The following is a 22,952-nucleotide window of genomic DNA, read 5'->3' on the forward strand; positions in this document are numbered from 1 at the left end:
ATTGCAGTTTAGAATTCTAAATAACATTTACCATTTTCTATTTTTAAGGAAGCCAATATCTATTAAAATACTGTCTAAATAGTTAGAAAATATAGTCTCAAAACTCATTTATACAAATGAGTTAATAGCAAACACCAGTACATTTACAACTGGTAAATAACTAGTAATAAGGGACTAGTAGTAGTATTATTACTAGTAATAAATAGTAAATAAGGGATTGCTATTTCAATATTAAATATTGCCTCGATGTATTTTAGGGAGAAAAACTGGTTTCCAATGCTAACTGTATCTAAAGTTGGAAAGAATGACCTTATAGAAGAATGTCTGATTATAATCTAAACATCTGTAATGATGACTGAGGCACATATCCGTGCTTGTTTTTGCTATATAGAGTCAGATTGAACATTCCCAGAAGCTTCATATTTAAGTGCAAAGAGTCACTATTCTAGATTTATAATGCATTACATTTGCTTTTATTTGCAAGTTTTAACAGCACGCATGCATGTATTTTTAGGAGTGTTGGTCTGTATGTACATTTTGCTCTGCCTTTTACAAACTAATGAATCACTTCCCCAACTAATGCATGTTTTAAGCAAATGAATTATCAAGAGAAAAGTTATAAATCCACACAGCTGAATAATTTGGAATTAACTCTTATGAAAAGTCTTTATATATACAAAGTATACATAAATATATGTATATATGTATGTATGTATCTGTATATTATTTAACACCTCCTGGGTAGTAGATGTGTACTTAAGCATGGATTATCAGGCCACTGAAAACTGATTTTTTTTTGGTTTGCTTTTAATAATATATCAATGTTTCCAGCTATCCAATTGATGTTAATTATGTGCACACATGTATATATAATCTACATATATTATGATCTGCATAATCCTTAGTCTTTATTAATATTACAAAAAGCAAGAGACAGGACAGTATAGTTTATTTAGTAAGCATTCTAAATAAAGAAATTTATCTGTTCCCATTTTTTGTTATATAAAATAAGTTAGGTAAACCTTGCCAGCAGATTGACATTCAAAACACAAAACAAAGTCGCTATTTGATAGTGGTAACGCATCACAGTTTGCTTCTAGCTACAAGTTTTAAAGAAGTGCATTCTTTTTTAAATTGAAGTATAGTTGATTTACAATATGTTAATTTCAGGTGTACAACTGATTCAATATTTCTATATATTCCATTTAAAGTTACTATATACTATTGGCTATATTCCATATGCTGTACAGTGGTGCACAGTCTTATTAATTAAATACATGTTCCTTAAGGTGCAACTCCCTGAATTGAAAAGCTCAATACAGCAAACTTTTTCATTAACAATTAATCATATTCTAACTAATTAAACCAAAAATGATCCTCTTTTCTGATGGGACCCCAGATGATTTTCTAGGTTGTGAGATTTCAAAAATGAGCTCTGGTATTAAATTTGACTCTCTTCAAGTTTGTAGCCACTGTTAAGAGTAAAATCCCTTGTTCATTTAACAAAGATTTCTTTCCACTGTGAGCAAAGGCTTTCCCAGGCACTGGAGAAATAGCAAGTAAGCTAGACATCTTCCTTGTACTTTTATAGCTTATAGAAAGAGTAGTGTGGGGCTCAAGAATCCATAAAGCATATTTTCCACAGCTAAACATCAAAAAGCTAATGTCTGGGAAGAATAAAAAGATCATAAATTAATATTTCTACAAATTTCTTTTGAAACACTTCTTTGGGCTCTGTGCCCTAATTATTACTTCAAAGGTGTCGCTTCTGATTAAGATTTATTCCTAAATGCAATAATAAAATTCTAAGGCACCTCTGGTTCTTAAGTGCAACACTTTTAGTTCAAACAAACTATTAAAATTGATGGCAAGCAGGGCATCAGGTAAGGAATTTTCTAATTGGATCTTCTCTACTGATATTCTTTATGTGACAGAACTGGCCAAAATATTAAAAAGCAGATATACAGCCTTTGCAAAAAGAAAAAAGACCACATGTGCATACTCGTGTGTGTGTGTGTGTGTGTGTGTGTGTGTGTGTGTGTGTGTGTTAGGGAGAGAGGGAAAGATATAGTGAGAGAGACAGAATCATTGTTTTAATCCTATTAGTTTTTGGCTTAAAATGTACAATATGCCTTCTGAGAATAATTCATCAACATAATTTAAATTGTATTTGTTTTTAAAGTAGAAGAGAAACACTTCTGCAAACATTACTGATGTGACGTTTGGAAGCTAACCAAATAACTGATTTCTACTTTGGCTGGAGAAGGGAAAGGAATGGAAAGCAGAAAAGCTCGCTGTTACACAACGGGAGACCTATCTGCATTCAAGATGCTCCTTAGAAATAGGAAATAAACTCTGATTCAGGCTTGTTTTCACCCGTTTTTCTCTCTGTCTTCGGTTACAAAACCAAACCCTCACCACTTCTTTCTCCAGGTTTAGTTCTTCAGCCATCCTCAGGATCTCCTGAGAGGAAGGCTTATTCTGTTCTCCAAAGTGTCTCTCCAGGGCGTCTTTAGCAGCAATACTGGGAGATGGGGAGTTGGCAGGAAAGAAGAAGGGAGATGATCAAAATCAAGTTAGGTTAAATTTCCTAAACATTAGTATTAGCATTAACGTAAAAAGGAAACCTAAAGACTCTGAAAACACCTTCCAAGCTCTTCAACAATAATAAATGTGAAGTTTTTTTTGAACATTTAGATGCTTGTCTCATGTAGGCTCCTTTTACCAGAGTCACAGGAAGAAATTAAGGAGGGCAACCCAGACATTGTTTACCCACTTTCTGCCACAAGAGGGCACTGACTTACTGAGAAGAAAATAATTCTGCATGCATTTCTAAATGTCCCCCAGAACTCAGGTTATTGAAGTGTTTAGTGTACAACTAACCAACCAAAACAAAACCTGTATTTTAGCAATTCCTCCATGAACCTTATGGAAACTACAAAAAGATAAATAAACAATCTGGCTTGAAGTGCTAGAAGTCACTTTGAACTTTAAGCAACTAAAATACTAGTGACCAGTTTTGTTAATTTGTAATAACATAGATAACATATTGACTTCCCTGGTGGTTCAGATGGTAAAGCATCTGCCTACAATGTGGAAGATCCGAGTTCAATCCCTGGGTCGGGAAGATCTCCTGGAGAAGGAAATGGCAACCCACTCCAGTATTCTTGCCTGGAAAATCCCATGGACGGAGGAGCCTGTAGGCTACAGTCCATGGGGTCTTTCCCGAAGCAAGACTTATGTCTAAACCGACAGTAGAAACAGCCATTCTTTTTAGCTGTGATTGTACAGCTTCTGTTTTATCCAAAGCCTGCAGAGCAAAACTGTTCTTGAATCAAACAATACATATTTTTTCCATCAAATTTTAAATGTCCAGCTGTTTCTCAGCAGTACTTTATTGAATGTTGTGCTTTTTCACCTATCTTATTTTCTCAATTGGCTCTATTCATTTTCATGTTATATTGAACCTATATTATACTCAAATGCTCATTCCATTTTAAAATATCATTTTCTTCTCCACTAACTTTTAATATCTCAAAAGTATACCTGATAGTTGTTCTCCGTTTCCTTTTTCTTTCATTTGCACCAACTTTCTCATTGTATAAAGCTGTGTTGCGAAAACAGTGAATAATTACAAAAACAAAGCAGGTTTTTTTTTTAACTATCAGATTTGGATTTAAAGTTTCTTTATAAAATAATACAAAATAGAATTATCATACATTTTTGTTTTAAATTTTGCAGTACACATCATTTTAGATTAAAAGCCCTAGGTTAAAATGTTAACACAGAAAAAAAATACTAACTTTATAAATATTAACAGTTGTCTTTAAATCATACCCTATCTTTGTTGAAACAGTTGCTCTAAACGCTATCAAACCTTGCTCTTTAGCCAGCCTTGACATTAATATAAGTAAATAATTTTATCACATTAAATTGTTCATCTAGTAATTGCTTGTTATTCACTAGAAAGAACGGTGTGTGCGAATGGTCTGGCTACACTTATATTAGGTTATAAAAATGATTCATGAATAATTACTACAGTATATAGCACAGCAGGAAAAAACCTGGATACATTAAAAAGAATCATTTCACCACTTTACACCTTTGCCACATTGTGTAGAAACTTTCCCTATATATTTTATTCTCTGATTATTTACCTTCTCAATACCTTTATTTCTACACTTTCGCTGGCCTTGCTTTTCTTTATAGTGTGATGAAACAAGATACTTATTTTTCATGTCAAAGAGAAAAATCAAACCAAACTTCAAACCTCTCGCTTTAGCACAAATTCAACCGAGGGAAACCATTGTTTTCAGGTTAAAATATCACTGTTTCCAGAAACACAGCTTTTGTACCTCCTACTTGCTCAGCTTCCTCCAGCCATTTGGATAATATTGCTTTTAGTTTGCATGCATTCTTGAAGCTGAGCTGCAGGTTTTCAAATCGGCAGATAGTTGTTTGACTGAATTCAGAGCCATGCACAGCTGCCAGAGCTTCCCCAACATTTGTCTGGGTGTATCCTGTGAAAGAACAACAAAGGCCATCAGCTTCAGTTTTGCAAGAAACACTGATTTTGGTCCACTATTGTGTAAATGTGTGTATGTATCTTTGTCAACTATTAAATATTGCTTTTAACAATATATTTGTTGGCAATTTAGAATAACAGTAATGTTACTCAGTGTAGAATTGCCTGGTATTTTAAAAAATTCCTTCTAGTTAATAAGTTAATACTTTAGAAGTCAAAAGAATTCAGATAGGAACATCTGCCATTCATATTTAGCCAAACTAGATAAATGTGTTATACATACTTTGCAAAAATATATAAGAAATGTTTCTAGACAATATAGCATAGGTGTAAAGTAGTAAAATGATTCTTTTTAATGTATCCAGTGTTTTTTTTTTTTGCCACTGTGCTATATACTGTAGTAATTATACATGAATCATTTTTATAACCTAATATAAATGTAGCCAGACCATTCTTTGCAACCCCATGGACTATACAGTACATGGAATTCTCCAGGCCAGAATACTGGAGTGGGTAGCTGTTCTCATCTCCAGGGGATCTTGCCAATCCAGGGACTGAACCCAGATCGCTTGGAGAGCAGGCACATTCTTTACCAGCTGAACCACTGGGAAGCTGAAGAATACTGGAGTGGGTAGCCTATCCCCTCTCCAAGGGATCTTTCTGACCCTGGGATCTCCTGCATTGCAGGTAGATTTTTTTTACCAGCTGTTCTACCAGGGAATCCTTAACACACACTTTAGAAGACATTTAAAATTTCTCTCTAATCATTATTATTAGGCATCTGTTGAAATATGCTCAAAATCTATAGATATTAAAATATAATACGTAAAATACATGGTGATATATCAAATATTTTTATCTCAACTGTAAAAGTGAAAAATTCAACATGTTGAAGTTACCAAATAAAACTAAGAACTGTGTTTACTTTCCCTAAAAGCATGTTTATTATGAGACTTTGGTCACACAACATTTTATGTATATCACCAAGCATTTATTATATCATTTGGCAATGCTTCTATCTCCAGGCAAAAAGTTTTCATAGATTGTCTCAAACATTCTCAGAATATAAGTTGATAAATGTCATCAATGTAGAATTTGAAACACTCACAGTCATATAAAAAGTAAATTGAAAATAAATGTTATAAAGATGCCTACTGCTGTGTTTATGACAAATAGTAACTACATATTAATTCAGGGCCCAAGGCTATATACCTGTATGCATAAAATGATTACATATGATGCCCATCAATTGATATCATTAAAAGTTACCAATGGCTCAGTCCACAAATGCAGAAGTTTGTACTATGAGTTCAATCCATTAAAAATATATTTCATGCATTTAAATCAAGGTTAATTATTATGATTATTTATATTAACACTTCACCCTAGAAAGTGAGCAAAGGCTATGAACAGATCGCTCACAGAAAAGGAATTACAAATGCCTGTCCAACACATGAAAGAACTTCTTTCACTCTTCACTCATAAGGGAAATTTAAAATGAAACTACTACTTTCATCTAACTGATTTGCAAAGGTCCAAAAGATTAATAGCATCTTTTCCCTTCAATAACTATTTTTTATTCTACATGCCAGTCACTCTTCCAAGTGCTGAGGGCATGCCATTAAGGAGAAAGCTAAAGGAAATAAACAAAAAACAAAAAACTTCTGCCTTAACAGAATTCATATTCTGAAGAGTGGCAAAGGAGATACTCATGGTGGCAATAAGATTTGTTAGAACTTACATAGAGACCAATTTGACATCTATTGAAATTACAAATACACATACTCTTCAATCAAGCAATTTTGCTTTTAACACTTTCCCTACACATATATTTTTATAGGTGCAAAATGCTATTTATGAAGTTAATCACTGCATCATTGTCTTCAGTAACATAAGATTGAAGACCATATAAATTCCATCAGTAGGAGACTGGTAATATATTCATAAAATGGAATTGAGAGATGCATTAAAAAGAAGAGTTCTCTAAAAAACTAATACTGAAAGCTCTCTAAAATAGTCAAATGAAAAATGTCTATATGAAGAAATACATGAATTGGCTTATATGAATATGCATAGAATAGAAGGATACACAGAAACTAATAACATTGATAAATAGGAAGGATAAGCAGAGGGATACAATTCACACAGCTTTTTAGCCTTTGAATCACACAAAGGTATTAATTCAAATAAAACAAAGGTATTTCTGAACTTATGTTTGAAAAAGAGGCCATTAATTTAGAAATCTATACATTTTGGCTGCTAAGAATTTAGAAGGAAGTGAAGGTTTCTGTAGGTTTTCATAATTCAAGTAACTTACATCCACAGTAGAGATGTAGAATGAGAATTGTCTTGGATTTCTGAGCAGCGTGTAAGACATGAAACAGTAATAGCGTAAGACTTTGCAGATGGGGTTGTGTGTCCCACAGCTGTTAACAAGCACCTACCTAGCTTAATTCTTCTCACTTTAAACTCATTGGCAAACTTTTCAAGTTCTCGAATTTCTGGAGAATCCATGTCTATTGGCTCTTCAATCAATTTGCTTTTCCGCCTGAGCTCCTGCTTGAAATCAGCGGCAGTGGGATCCTCTGAAAGGAGAGGCTGATGCATGGGAGGAAAACCATGACTCAGCGTGTGGTCAGGAAACTTATAAAGACAAGGGGTTAAGCTCCCTGTAACAACAAGAAAAGGACCATTTGTAATTATCCCTCATTTTGATACATGGAAAATTTTGGCCCATCAGATTGTTCTGTGAAGGCCAGTCTCAGTTCTAAAAGGTTACCTGACATTCAGTTTTCTGAAGTAGAAGTCAGTGTAGCTTAGTATAAATGGAATCATTTTTTTCCACCTTCCTGGGAGCAGCGAAAACAAAGATAATGCAAAGCCAAAGGAAAGAACCAGGGACTTGCAAATAATTTAAATAGAAATAAGCAAATTTCAAAAAAGTGTGAGTTTTTCATCAATGTTTTTCTCTTAAAAGACATCTAGGGACTTCCCTTGCGGTCCAGTGGTTAAGACGTCATCCTTCCAGTAGAGGGGGCCTGGGTTTGATTCCTGGTTATGGAATTCAGCCTGGCTCCCCAAAAACAAACAAACAAAAATCTATTCATCTGTTATTGTGAATCTGAGGTTCAACTCTACCAGAATGTATATTTTGATCTCTATTTTCTTAATTATAATCAAGGTGTATGTTAAGTGCTCTGCTGGGAAATTTTTATAGCATTGAAAAATTGATATTACAGCATTAAGAAATCCAATGTTTTATCAGTAAATGCTTAATTAGGTAAAGGCAGGTAAAAAGAAAATTATGAGAACACAAAATACATTAATAAGGTTTAAATAGATTTAATGGTAATGATGGATGTTGACAAAAAGTAACTTTTAAAGATCTATTAGAAGGTCAGCAACAAGATTCTTAAACATATACTATGATGGAATCATTTCTTGATTACTATTTAAGAAGAAAAAGTAAATGTCAAGGAAGGGTGCAATTCTAGATATGATACATAATCCCTCATAAATGATGAAGCATTGAATCCATTGAGTTAGTTAAATGAGAAATCTCAAAAAACTACATGATTTAATTGTTTAATTGCTTCTAGATTTCATTCTTCACTTGGAAAGAGGAGACTGTCTCAGTCAGGGAATATGGGTGACAGGATGGTATAAGCTAAATTCCCACACATTTTATTTCTGTTTTCTTCAGCAGTATATTACATTTTTATTCCTAAGGATTTCACTTTATATTAAATGACATGGGTATAACTAAGACATTTTGATATAAATAAAATATTCAATAATTAATCATTTTTCTTATGAGTATAAATTAAATTTAAATGACTATAGAATATAGGCAGTAATCATTCTTAGAAACGTACTAAAAAATACATCAGTTTTATGCTATTTATAATTTCTCTATAAATACAGTCAGAAATCAGACATGAGTAATAGTGTATTTTGCCAGAATATATAAATCTTAAATTAATATATCAATATGTAATGAGCAAAGAATATTGCAAGTCAGTAAATTGTTGGCTCATATTATTTATATGAGAAAATATAATTTTGAAGTGTACCCCTATCCAGTAGACTATTATTTTTCTGAAACAAAATACATACAAGTGAGAAATTAAGCAAAATATCATGAAATAAGCTTAGCTGTTTCACAGATATAAAAAATGTACAAAAAGAAACTATTTCTGTCTAAAGCAATTCTTATTACTTTCAAAAATCAAAACTATCCAGTTTTTGTTGTTGTTGTTGTTAATAATCCACTTTTTGCTTTAGTGGGTGGTACATTGAATAGACCAGTTAAAATTTTAAAGAACAATTTTATCAATTTTTAATTTATTACAAAATTCAATTTTTAAAATGTTTGTTACATTTTAACAAAGCTTATTTTTGGCCTAATATTAGTTTTAGATTTCTACTAGTTAAGTAAAATACTAGTATATAAAAAATGTATCACCTTTATGTTAACATTTACTTAATATTTATCTAAGGACTTTTGCTTTATTTTCAGAGGAAAAAAATGTGTATTTTTTAAATCCACAATTTAAAATCCATATAAAAACAAATAACTTTCCTTGGGTGCTAAGATGAATTCACTATACAATTGAAACTAGAAGTGAAGCCCAGTGAACACCGCAATAAGCCACATCAATAATCAGTTCATTTTTCAGGTAATCTGTACTCAGGAAAATCAAATGACTCAAGGATTCTGCATCTTAAATATATTTGGCCACATCAAACAAATGCTTTCAAACAAAAGATGCGTTCAAACAAAGGATGCTTTCAAACGAAAGTATTATAAGTATTTACTAAAATATTGGAAGTGTGCCATCTCTATTTATGGAAAGATTTAAAGCTAGTGTATACATTATAAATACTCTGGAGAAATGGACATTTAGAAAATGAATTTGAACATGAGTCCATAAAGAGTACACAAGAAATACCATGTTCAAAAGTTTGGCATCCAGAGGAGAAAGGAAAACACAATGTGTGTTGCATTATTTTTCATTAACTGAAAGTATCCACAATTATCCACAGGGACACAGTTTTCCTGAAGCTAATGTTAAACAGAAATTTGGGACAGTCACAAGCACAGTCAGACAAACTGATTTCTATTATATGATCCTATATTTGGGGGGAAATGGGGTTTGATTGGTATGGTATATGTGACAAGGTATTTTAAAAGGTTTTTCTAAAGCCTGGAATATTAAAAAGTCAGGGTTTGAGCACGGAGAGAATAGATGCAGAAAGTTGTGTGCCGCAGAAGTTTCATGAATATTTTCCAAAACACTGATAAACCAAACTTGTCTATAAGCCTAGAACAAGTGCACACCTAAATAGCTTTGAAGGGTTTGTACATTCTTTACAGTCCAAGATGGATTTCCACTCTGCAGATTAATCCGCCATAGCCTCTCTGAACTGCTCTGCATGGACTTCTGGACAGCAGAGGAGGGAGAGGAACAGAGGTTAAGTCTTTGAAAGCAGATCATGGGAAGCTGAGGTCCAGCGCGCCTTACAGGCACCTGATTCAAGGTCCCATGATACGGGACAGACTGCTTTTCTGCAGCACGTGGCTCAGCTAGATGCTAACTGACAACATCTCTGAGGTTGTGGGCTAGAAGCTTTAAAAGAGCAGACAGGGGAAGCAGAAGGACGCAGTAAAATACCCCCACCTTGCTGTAGATATGCACAGCAAAGTTCATTTAAATATTTCCATTTATTTTCTTTGTTTACGTTCATGCATGACAATGTGAAACAAATCATAAATTTGAATTGTGATTTTTTTTCTCATTTGTGCATTGCTGCATCCTATCCACATATAAACAGGTCTTCTGCCTAGTTCTGTAAATTAGGTTGATTTGGAGCACAGCCATGGCCATTTGATTACAGATTGCCTGTGGCGGCTTTTGAGTTGTGAAGTTGAGACAGATGCTACATAATTTAAGGAAAATACACAGTGTCCATGCTACTGCAGGCGCCTTGCATGATCCAGAGGCAAAAGATGGTCAGAATTACTTCTTCCCTTAGTGTCAACACATCCAGAATAAGTGAGGCAAAAATAAAACTAAATAAAACAAAAAAGAAAAAAGGAAATAGAAAAAAGACAAGAACGAAGAGATGGCCTCCAAAGTAGACTGTTTTCCTATGTAAATGTGAAACATATTTCTGGTACCTTTTGTCCTAGCCCAGGTGCAAAAGACACTTTTCAGCTATACTCATCCTTTATTCGTATTATCTACATCTCATTAAAAAAGAGCATTCATCTCCTTGAATAATTTTCCAGCATCAGCTATTTTGCTTTCCTCTTAAGATCAGTTTTTAATCAAGGACTCTTACTGTACATCTTGGGTGGCCATCATGACGCATAACCTTGCTGGCTTTAGCAATCATTACAATGTAGCTGATTGGCCCAGTTTACACAGGATAGTGGACAAGGTACACAGCTCATTAAGTCTGCTTTCCAACTTTCACCCAGCTTTACAAATGAGAACAGACACCACCTTGTATACCCAGAAATCAGAATTTTGAAAGGTTTTTGTTATTAGTTTTCTTTTGTGTTTATCTAGAAGAGATTTGTGAATAGTATTTGTAATTCCCTCTTTCCTATCATCCATCCTGTAGGCTGTTGAATTATTTAAGTACTTAGGAGAGAAGAGACAGAAGAAGAAATTTAACTACGAATGTATCTGAAGAGAAGATCAAGGAGAAAATCAGGCTGAGTTGGTAGAAAGCTGCCACAACTCAACTCCGATAGAGCTATGTATGGTACCCATCTCAACTTGGATGTGAAGAGACTAACACTTTGAGATGCTCATTTGAACGAGATTTATAATTAGCTCCTGGTGTGGCTAATTCATTTCACCCCACCAATCATTCTCTTTGATATCCCCACAACTGGACTATGAGGCACAGAGGATTCATCTGATGATTAGAATTCTTCCTACCAACCTTAGCTTAAAATATGAGCTGTAGCTCTTGCTTTCCAGTGGGTTATTAATTTAATGAAATGCTCAGACTAAATATAAGCATCAGAGTATAGGGATAAAATAACCATATTCAAATAAAGCAATTTCACACCCTTTGAAATATGGCTCTTTCTGCAGCTTCTCTTTTATATGGAGTATGTGACAATGCACCTTTGTTGTTGGTGATTAGACGCTTCTGTGGATTGTGTGGAAGTGGCTGATTTGATGAATGCCTGAGACTTCTCAGAAAATTCAAATGACATTACCAGGTTTCTCTTGTGTATTTTAAACCTTTTCTGAATTCCTGAATACTTCTGAATCCCTGTGTTTTATAACTCAATTTGTGTAGCTTCTCTGGGGATGACAGCAGAAAGGTTCAGATTCTCTGAGATTTAATCTGCCGTGATGCAAAGGCTAATACTGAATATATGTCAAAATAGTGACATTGTAACAAATTACAAAGCACATCACATTTTAATGATCTCCCTCTCAAAAATATTCAAATATAATCTCTATGTTTGCCATGGTGAATTTTTCTTTCAGCGACAAAATATATGTAATTTTGGGTTAAGACTACAGCGATACCTCTAAAGCTTAGGACATCAATTTTTTTTGTTATTATCACCAACCAGGGCTTTGAATCATTTTAAAAGGTTTTTCCAAAGACCTCTCCTTTTTAACTTTTAATGAAGATGAGAGTTTGCTGAGGGCCTGCTGAGGAAACCTGGACCAGCACAACCTGAGTTGCCTGTGGACTCTCATTGTGAACCTGGGCTTGTTATCTGCAACCCTGGAAACGGGAGGGATGTCAGATTTCTCAGGCCAGCTGTGAACTCAGCAGCTTCTACCTAGATCTGGTGTTCTACCTAGATCTCACAGTGTTTGGTCTGAGGGCTAACCTCCACTCATTGCTGCCCCCTGCAGGGTGCAGAGTTGACTTAATTTGCCCCTGGGTTCCTGGGAATTACTGTGAAGGAACAGCAAGGACTCTCTCCTCCAAGAAAGAGTAGCGCATGTCTATGAGCTCGTCATTTCTTGTCTCTGTAATCCAAGTGTGGTGGAGGCCACAGAAAGCATTTGACCAGCAGCGCTAGTGGCTAAATGCACATTATTCTACTATTTTTATAATGAAAGTAGTTCATCTTCAATGAGAGATCCTCTCATTAACCATGGAAACTGATTAACAGCTAAGTACACGAATCATAAATGGTCCGTTTTCACAGAGGAAGAAAAATATGACTTTCCTTATTTTTTAATTATTGAAGAGAGACATTAGGATTTAAAGGTAACCATTAAGAACATCAGTTTTCACTTCATCATAAAGGTGAGGATATGAGTTTGTTCAGAATGCTTTATAACAGAATGTAGGGAAAGCTAATTTGTTCTGTAATATATCATTTTAAAGTTTTAATGTTTTATTTAGTGTTAATCTGAGAAATTTTTAGAAATTAAAGGTTGGTGAAATAAATTCTTTGTTCAATTTAATTTCAAATTTATAGGCATAAATCTATGTTTGATTTTTTAAATTACCTATTTAGATAACAACTATCACAGAAGCATGCACACACACATTTATATTTTTCACATAGAACATTAGTAGTTTATTGTCACTGAAATTATTTCTTGCTGCAGAAATAAAAGATTAAGAGATTTCTGAATAATTTCTGTGCACAAAAAAATTACTGTATAGCCATAGTCTAAAATTAAGTCATAAATTTTGTGATGAGTGGATCTCTTAGGTCAGATTTTCTTTTCCTTAAGAAATTTGCTAACAATACCTTCATTTAAGTGTCAACAAACAAGATAGTTTATCTTGATCTAGTGATGCTTTCTTTATCCAGAGGGAAATAAGTATGTAACTTATACTATTTCAGTCTTATCCAAGACTCAGAGCATCTCAGACAGGGCTGCCAAAGATTCAACTATTGCTAAAGCAGCTGCAAATCTCTCTTAGCCTTCAATGTCTTATTTATCTTTATAGACCAAATGGCCAAAAGAAATACTGTGATGAGGAAAATGCTCTATAAGTTAGTCTGTCTGCTTTGGTAGCCACAAAAGATTATTAAACACTTTCCTGTTTTATTTTAAATTCAGGAACTGAAGGAACAGCCAAAATCTCAAGGGAAATGATGACTATTAAGTTCCGTACCTCATAATCATTAACCCTGTTGGTATGGAGGCGGGCAATGAAGTGGTCATTTAAAGATTTTGCTGACTTGCTTACTGTTGGCAACTGAGGAATTTTAAATCTGACCTTATTTTAGTTAATTTACTTTTAAATTTAAATAGTTACATAAAGCTACCTTATTATTACTGGAGGCAAGCCCACCAATGGCATAAAAAAGTGACAATTAGCAGTTTGGCAACAGAGAATTAGAATAAAAATCATACAAAGCAAACACAGGAGTTAAGAAGCATAGCAGTTCATTTCAGACTTGTAGAGAACAGCAGTGATCAGGTATAACCATTATGATCTCTGAAGGTGTCACAGATCAGGGACCATTATAGTAAGTGGTGGATTTAGCAGCAATTTCTAAGGTTAGGAGATCTGAATTTCATGATACACTCTGGTCAAGATTCCCTTTGACCCAGAAAATGCATCCAAGCGTCCCCAAACTCAATCTTACATGTAAAGACAATTTTTCTTACCTGCCATCACGCCATAGGTCGATGACTGGTTTCCGTAATGACAGGAAGGAACAGAATAATGAAGTCCTGTTGCTGCGTTTCCCAATGTTGCCACCACAAAACATGTGCACAAACATTTAGGAGTTTGGATCAAAGACAAAATAGACGGGACTGGTAAGAAAATGTATGAGGATTCAAGACACATTCGTTTCATTTCAAAAGTACACATTTATGCTATTCTTAAAGTTATATGCCAATAATTTGTTCTCATTTGGGGGCAGTTCTCTGATGAGTATGCTAAAACTAGGAGTTGAAAATTTTCCCAAGTAATGAGTTCATGAATCATCACAGTGGACTAAAGCCTTCATTAATTATATCCAGTGCTCTGGGTTGGCGTGACTGACCAGTTTTAACCTTGGGGGCTACAGTCCATGAGGTTGCCAAGTGTCGGACATGACTGAGTAAGCACACGCACACTACCAGAAGCTGCAGAATTTTTGCAGGTTTCACCCAATGTAGACATTGCAAAGAACTGACCAGAGGATAGTCTCTTAAAATTCTCATATAACATGGTACTATAAAATTGTCTCTTTCTGGAGCAATGAATGCAGAAATCAACTCTCCATCTGTCTTTACTTTTACTTCTGCTTATTCACCTAACAAATTTCTTCAATCAAAGAGGAAGTGGCAGAGCCACTAGTCTTTTATTGGGTATGATCATAAAACTCCATTAAATTCAGAGGCTTACAAAAACTCTGTGACAATGTACAATGTATTTAGGCTGATACTGAAACCATGAGCTTGTAGATTTTCTGCATGCACACAATTAATTGAATAATTCTAATGATGAAGCTGGTCAAACTAGAGGTTTATAAAGGTTGAATCCAGCATATAATTTAACTTCATTTGGGCTTCCCTGGTGGCTCAGAGGTTAAAGCATCTGCCCGCAATGCGGGAGACGTGGGTTCGATTCCTGGGTTGGGTAAGATCCCCTGGAGAAGGAAATGGCAACCCACTATTCTTGCCTGGAGAACCCCATGGACGGAGGAGCCTGGTGGGCTATATATAGTTCACGGGGTCGAAAAGAGTTGGACACGACTGAGCGACTTAAAAAATAAATAAATAAATAGCTACAAGTATCACTGAATTGAGGTGTACTTTGAAATTAAATTTGAATTATTTAACTTTTATCAAGCTTTCAACTTGAATTACAATGAACTGCTAACAATAAAATCACTAATCAATGTTTTCTTATGTATCTTATTTTTTACTTTTCCCCATTATATCCTGAATAGAGTAGTGGATTTTCAAAAATATAATTGTGTCTTCTTGAATAATATGATATTAGAAGATATTTATAGTCCTTCTTGAAAATATGTAGTCTATCAATTAAAGACATAAAGTAAAACATTTTCTCTAACTATAACTCATTTTTAATATTTTAAAGTATCTGTATAAATTTTCATTTTACAACTGACACATAGAACTGAAGTCATTTTGTGTTATAATGATTTCTATGCATTCCAAAATTAAACAAACATGAAACGCATTGAATATCCAACTGCTTCTCTCATTATGCTGCTGCTGCTGCGAAGTTGCTTCAGTCGTGTCCGACTCTGTGTGACCCCATAGATGGCAGCCCACCAGGCTCCCCCGTCCCTGGGATTCTCCAGGCAAGAACACTGGAGTGTGTTGCCATTTCCCCCTCATTATAATCATTTCTAATTCTTTACCTAGACAATTAGATCTATATGATTACAATTTGATGGAGAAATTATAAAATCAATGCTATTGCTATTTAAAACAATAACAATAGACATTTAGGACATTTTTACTAATTATGATTTTTTTTACTTCCAAGGTTTAAATTCCTTTTGTTTTGCTGATTTGGGGAAGTTGTATAAATGAGAAACTAATTTACTAGATACATTATTTATTTAATTTTATTTATTTTAAAGTAAATAGGGTTTTGAGCTTAAACCTGCTTAATTTTAACCTCAATTCCAATTTTTATTCTAGCCAAATACTATCCACATACAGTATATTATGCAAACAATGCGTTATCCATCTCATTCTCAATCTATTTAAACGTCCATTATTTAAAATACACAATTAGCTATGTGATAATTGTATGGGAAGACTCCAGGAGATAAGGAAGGACAGGGAGGTCTGGCATGCTGCAGTCCATGGGGTTGTAAAGAGTTGGACATGACTTAACGACTGAACAATACAACAATATGTGATAATTGTTTAAATTTACTTATACCACACCTCTTCGTAAAAATACTTTATTACAATTTTTTAAAACCATGTTTGAGGATATTTGCATCAATATATGTTTAATTAAATTCTAAGACTCTTCAGTAGATAAAAACATCTCTATATTAGTTATTTTCCCAAAATCTAGATATATGATCTTCATATACTTGAAAATCCTGTTGAAGATTAATACCAAACTTACATATTACTTTCAAAGCTGCTTAATTTTATAAAATATAAGGCTAAAATATTTTAAATTGGCATATAAATGTATCAACTCAAATTAATTTTTAAATTTATAAAATTTAGTTCATACTTAAATTGCTTTACAAGTGAAAAGTGTTATTTAACAGACATTTACCCAAGACATTGTTTATTAATCAAAACCCTTTGTTACTGAGTAAAAAGTGGACACATTAACAAAACATACTTATTTGCTTGGTTGTGTTTGAGACAATATATTTGAATTAATTTTAAGTTTCATCTACGAAAGTTATATAAGAAAATATAAAAGCTTGGTTAACGGTTGAAATCTCTTCAGAACTAAATTTTGAAAAAATTCAAATCAGTTCATGGGTTCTAAATATTATATTGCCTCTAGCCTAGATGAGAGAGGAGTTTGGGTATAAATGGATATAGTATATGTCTGGCTGAATTCCTCTGCTATCCATCTGAAAATATCAAAACATTGCTAACCGGCTGTACTCCAATATAAAATAAAAAGTTTTAAAAATAAACAAATAAATATTATACTGCCTCTAGACTTGATTTCTGAGTTTTTAGTTATTCTAAAGAAGTTAAGTGTATTTAAAGTGAAAGTGTTAGTCGTTCAATTGTGTCCGACTCTTTGCGACCCCATGGACTGTAACCTCCCAGGCTCCTCTGTCCTTGGACTTCTCCAGGCAAGAATAGTGGAGCGGGTTGCCATTCCCTTCTCCATGGGATCTTCCTGACCCAGGGATCAGACCTGGGTCTCCTGCATTGTAGGCAGATTCTTTATCATCTGAGTCAAGTGTATTTAAACATCTAATTATTTTATTCTTTGAAACACACTGTTGTTGGTATTAGGAATCATTCAGTTGTGTTTACTATGAGGTGTACGGCATTTTTTAGACATGGTAATAAATGTAATCTAAAAACCAAATAAATCTCTAAGATGAAAAAAAAATCACCTTTTAAATTATTTTACATTATTTCTTTAGTTTAACACTTTATCCATACATATTTGCATAGAAATAGTTTTCAGACTCCTGTTTACTTATATAGAAGACAGATATTTATAATAAAATCAACAATACTTGAAATTACTACACTTACTAATATTTCTTGAATATTTTCTTAGGCATTTTGGCTTCTTTAATATCCTGAATATTTAACTTAATACACATTAAATTTTTTTTTTTTAATGAGATTCTAAACTAACAAGATTCAAAGCACCCATCCTGACATCTTAAGGTGCAGCCGCGTGTAGACTGTTATAAAGTTAGTACCTGTGGACATCACGTTGGTGGCGTGGTTGGAGACCGGTAGGCACTCCGCAGCACTGGGATGCATTATCAGAGGCAGAGTTGCAGAAGACTCAGAATTCAGAGGTATAAAGGTATCAGTCGAAGTAAAAGGTTGGCAACTCATTCCCACAAAAGAATAGAAAACGGAGAAGAGGTGCCACTCCTCAAGTCAGTTTTATTATATTACCATCTCAAAGGGCCGTTTCAGATCTCACTACCTGCATATATACATCAGGGAGGCTCTGAAGCACCAAGAGAGCGCATGCTGGTATTTATACTGCAGGGAAATCCCTTTATACATGTTAATCATCTTTTCCCAGGGGTATTGCTTTATCAATCTGGACAGTCTTCCTTCTTACCCAAACACAATCCATGCCCAAGAGGGGAAGCTGGTTCTTGGGTAGGGAATGAAGGCAAAGGAGAAATCTGAAACTTAATTTGACGACTTCAGTGATTCAGACCTTTTAGAGAGGAATCAAGAACTTAAAAATAAAAAAAGTGTCCCTCAAAGAAATAATGCTGCAATGAATTGAAAGACACCGGGTGCCTCTTTGCTACGAACACAATGACGAATGTATATGTATGAGATTTGTTTTTTCCTTTTTTCTGATGACTGCATTAAATCTGAAAAATAATATAAAAGTACAGGACACAATTTTAAGAAGCAGAGTCTTTAAAAAGAAGCATAGAAGACTAAATGTGAGAATGACTATATTACTGACTACTGATTCATACACAGTGCAATCCTGAAAAACTGTAGGAACAATTGAACTTTTCCTATATCATAAATAGGAAATGATAAAATATTAAAGTTGGAGTCATTTGTAGACAAGATGAACATGAGCGACAGTATCTCTCTCTTGATTTCAATTTGCTCAACCAGACGTACTCACTTAGTGAACTCTTACTAGATGGCAACACTGTTCTAGTCACTTTCCACAGTTAGGTCAGCAAATTTCACAGCATCTTTGTGAGATCTGTACCATTCTCACTGAGCTTAATTCTGCCAGAGCCTCTGATCTTAGCCATTCTGCTCCAGAACCTTCAATGGGCACAAACTTTCCACACAAAGTATATCGACATTATAAGACTATGAAAAAAAAATACTATAAATAATTGTTTTGATGATAATTATCTGTACGACAATTTCACAATGATCATGGTTTCTACATATAAATAAATGACTGCAATACTATCTTTAGAATGTATACTAGGGGCGATATAGGGATGAGATGTAACTTGACAAACATAGATATTATTGACATAAGCAGGAACTGATGCTCCATTCAATTCTTTTGAAATTTTATATCACAGAATGTTTAACTTGGAATTGGTTGCTTCATGCTAAATTTAATATTAATGTTGATGAGAATACACTTTCAAAAATGGAAATTTGAATGCGTTATCGTTAACCAATTATTTTGTAGAAAAAAAGGTCATGAGATATTGTGTGAAAAATATTTGTTCTAAAATGGCATATTTTTCATTCTGAATTCTCTTTTAAGTTCCATTAGCCTTCACTAATGAGAGAAGAAGGTTGCAAGTAATCAAGTATTTATTTTACTCTTGCAGAATTCTTGTAATTTTTAGACTTCACATATACAAAAATGTATTTGAAATACATGTTAATTTTTTAAAATTTAAGAAAATTTTTATAAACAGAATTTGCTAAGAAAATTTAGTTTAAAAATTAAACTAAATGGTATTTAGAAAGAATAGCACTTTAAAATTTCTCCTAACAATTTTTCTATAGTGTAGGTCATTGGAGTATGTCAGTAAATTATAGCAACCCAATAATAAAGAGGAGCACTGTAAAACTTGCCTGGAACAGCAACGAAGGACTTCACCAGTATTTGCCATGCTACCTAATATTCTAAAATTGCATTTTTCCACATCATTTCCTTAGTAATGATTTATTACTTTTTGACTATTTGTGCTATGAAGTGGAAACCACACTGTTAGAGTTAAAATTATGTATAGCCAGGAAATAGATGTTCCCATTATAATCTTTACTTAGCACTGTAAATTATTAGTTCATCAGATTTTTAAATCATCTTTTGTAAATAGTTTTCCTTTTGCTGATTATTGAACTACATAAATCTATCACAATTTAGCCAGCTGTCTACATCTTTATTAATTTTTTATTGTTTGTATTGCTTTTTGCTTTTCACTTCTATATGTGTGTCAAGTTGCTTCAGTCATATCCAACTCTTTGTGATCCTATGGACTGTAGCCCACCAGGCTCCTCTGTCCATGGGATTTCTCAGGCAAGAATACTGGAGTGGGCTGCCGTGCCCTCCTCCAAGGGATATTCCCAACCCAGGGATCAAACCTACATCTCTTAAGTCTCCTGCATTGGCAGGCAGGTTCTTTACCACTAGCGCCACTTATATATATGCTGCTAAGTCACTTCAGTCATGTCCAACTCTGTGCAACCCCATAGACGGCAGCCCACCAGGCTCCGCCATCCCTGGGATTCTCCAGGCAAGAACACTGGAGTGGGTTGCCATTTCCTTCTCCAATGCATGAAAGTGAAAAGTGAAAGTGAAGTCGCTCAGTCGTGTCTGACTCTTGGCGACCTCATGGACTGCATGCAGCCTACCAGGCTCCTCCATCCATGAGATTTTCCAGGCAAGAGTACTGGAGTGGGGTGCCACTGCCTTCTCTGATATATATATATATATATATATATACACATATATATATATACACACACACACATATACACACACACACACACACACACAACAATGCAATTAACTCTTTGTCCAAAATATATTTTTTTACGCAATGCATTTTTAAAACTTATCTGTAGACTTGTTTTGAATATCCATCATTCAGGATGGGTTATTAGAAATGGAATTATGAGTTTCCCCTATGATATTTTTAAAGTTCTTGAAAACAGTCTCAAATTGCTATAAAAACAAAAGATTTTTAAAAGGACACTTTTAGGTTCACAGCAAAGTGGAGCAGAAAGTACTAAAGGTTCTTGTATGCACTCTGCCTCCACATACGCACAGTCCTCCTCAATATCAATATCTTGCACCAGAGTGATATACTTGTTACAACTGATGAACTGATTTGTTGTAACTGATTTGTTACAACTGATAATGATACATCATTATCACCCAAAGTCCACAGCTTATATGAAGTTCACTCCTGTGTCTTCTACTAGCTTGAACAAATGTTTAATGACCTGTATCAACTATTGTAGAATCATACAGAATAGTTTCACTGCTCTAAAAATGCTCCCTTTGCTCGGCCTATGATTCTTCCCTTCTTCCTAACCCCTGGCTCCACTAATCTCCATAGTTCTGTCTTTTCAGAATGACAGTTGTTTGGATTCATACAGTATGTAGAGTTTTCACATTGGCTTCTTTCACTTGGTAATATGCATTTGTGTTTTCCCTAGATCTTTTTAGGGTTTGTAGATCCTTTCTCTTTAGCTCTGAATAATATTCCATTGTTTGGATGTACCGCAGTTTATCTGTTAACCTGCTGAAGGACATCTTGTTACTTCCAAGTTTGGATGATTATGAATGTGTATGCTCAGTTGCTTCAGCTGTGTCCGGCTCTTTGCTACCCTATGGGCTATAGCCCACCAGGGTCCTCTGTCCATGGAATTCTCCAGGCAAGAATACTGGAGTGGGTTGCCATGACCCTCCTCTAGGGGATCTTCCTGACCCAAAGATTGAACCTGCATCCCCTGTGTTTCTTTCACTGCAGGCGTGTTCTTTACCCGCTGAGCCACGTGGGAAGCCTGATGAATATGGCTACTATAAATACCGGGCTTCCCTTGTGGCTCAGCGGATAAAGAATCTGCCTGCAATGCAGGAGACCTGGGTTCGATGCTTGTGTTGGGAAGATCCTCTGGAAAAGGGAAAGGCTACCCACTCCAGTATTCTGGCCTGGAGAATTCCATGGGCTGTATAGTACATGGTGTCGCAAAGAGTCGGACATGACTGAGAGACTTTCACTTTCACTATAAACACCTGTGTGCAAGATTTTGTGTGGACATTAAGTTTTCAACTCTTTAGTGTACATACCAAGGAGCAAGATCGCTGGATTGTATGGTAAGAATACGTGTAATTTTGTAAGAAACTAACAAACTGTTTTCCAAAATGGCTGTACCACTTTTTATTTCCACCAGCAATGATGAGAGTTCTTGTTGCTCTACATCCTCACCAACATTCAGTGTTGCCAGTATTTTGGATTTTGACCGTTCTTATAGATATGCAGTGGTATTTCACTGTTTTCTTTATTTACCATTCCTTTCGTTGAATTTTAAGGGTTCATTATGTATTTTGGATAACAATTCATTATCAGGTATGTCTTTTCTCAGCCTGTGGCTTGTCTTTCAAGCTGGTTTTCAAACAATTTGTTCTATTATGATTTGGTTTCTTTCAAATATCAGGATCAAATTGAACAAAAAATAGTTGTTTGTTATTAAGTAACACAGAGGTTTCTTAGAACTCACAGAGGCCGGGCCACAGGGAGAGACTGAAGAGGAAATGAAAGTCATCTGCAACGTCTCTCTGATGCTCCTCTTTGCTTTACTCTGTGTCTCTCACTTTCTCACTCTTTAAACCACAGCCTGTGTGTGGCCACCACACAGATCTCCAGATGATACCTTAAACTTTTAACCCAAAGATTACTCTTCTATTCCTCAATCTACATTTATGAGAAAAACAGTCTGACTGGCCGTGGCTTTTGTTGTGTTCCGAAAGAACAACATGGTTCCCTCTGTTCACCCTTGTGAGTGGATTGGTTTGCCCTGAACACTTTCAGGCATTTGTAGACAATGAGGGATAGAAGGATTGTTAACTGGGAAGACATCCTTATAAGGTGACTGATCCTGTTCCACAACTTCAAAATAGCATTAGTAAACTAAAACTTTCACTTTTGCTGCATTCTCAGTGGCATTAATAAACTGAAGTTTAATCACTTAGCTCTATTTGTCTCTTAAGACAATAGCATTTTATTAATTTAATTCGTATTTTATTGTTAATATGCTATTTTTGCATATTTACATTAGCTATATGTATTTATTGTTTTGTT

General features: G+C 34.6%; 1 protein-coding gene across 2 annotated transcripts; it reads right to left on the reverse strand.

The window, feature by feature from the left end:
• Positions 1 to 883: 883 nt before the first annotated feature.
• POU1F1 (POU class 1 homeobox 1) lies at positions 884 to 18,138 on the reverse strand. Of its 2 annotated transcripts, none has more exons than XM_042246949.2 (6): positions 17,877 to 18,138; positions 14,149 to 14,220; positions 6,970 to 7,194; positions 4,356 to 4,520; positions 3,547 to 3,607; positions 884 to 2,524 (listed from the first exon to the last, which is right to left on the reverse strand). In XM_042246949.2, the coding sequence occupies exons 1-6, from the start codon at positions 18,016 to 18,018 to the stop codon at positions 2,314 to 2,316; spliced, it is 876 nt and encodes a 291-aa protein (XP_042102883.1). In that variant the 5' UTR covers positions 18,019 to 18,138; the 3' UTR covers positions 884 to 2,313.
• Between the last annotated feature and the right edge of the window lie 4,814 nt (positions 18,139 to 22,952).

This window comes from Ovis aries, chromosome 1, assembly GCF_016772045.2.
Source record: "Ovis aries strain OAR_USU_Benz2616 breed Rambouillet chromosome 1, ARS-UI_Ramb_v3.0, whole genome shotgun sequence".
NCBI lineage: Eukaryota > Metazoa > Chordata > Mammalia > Artiodactyla > Bovidae > Ovis > Ovis aries.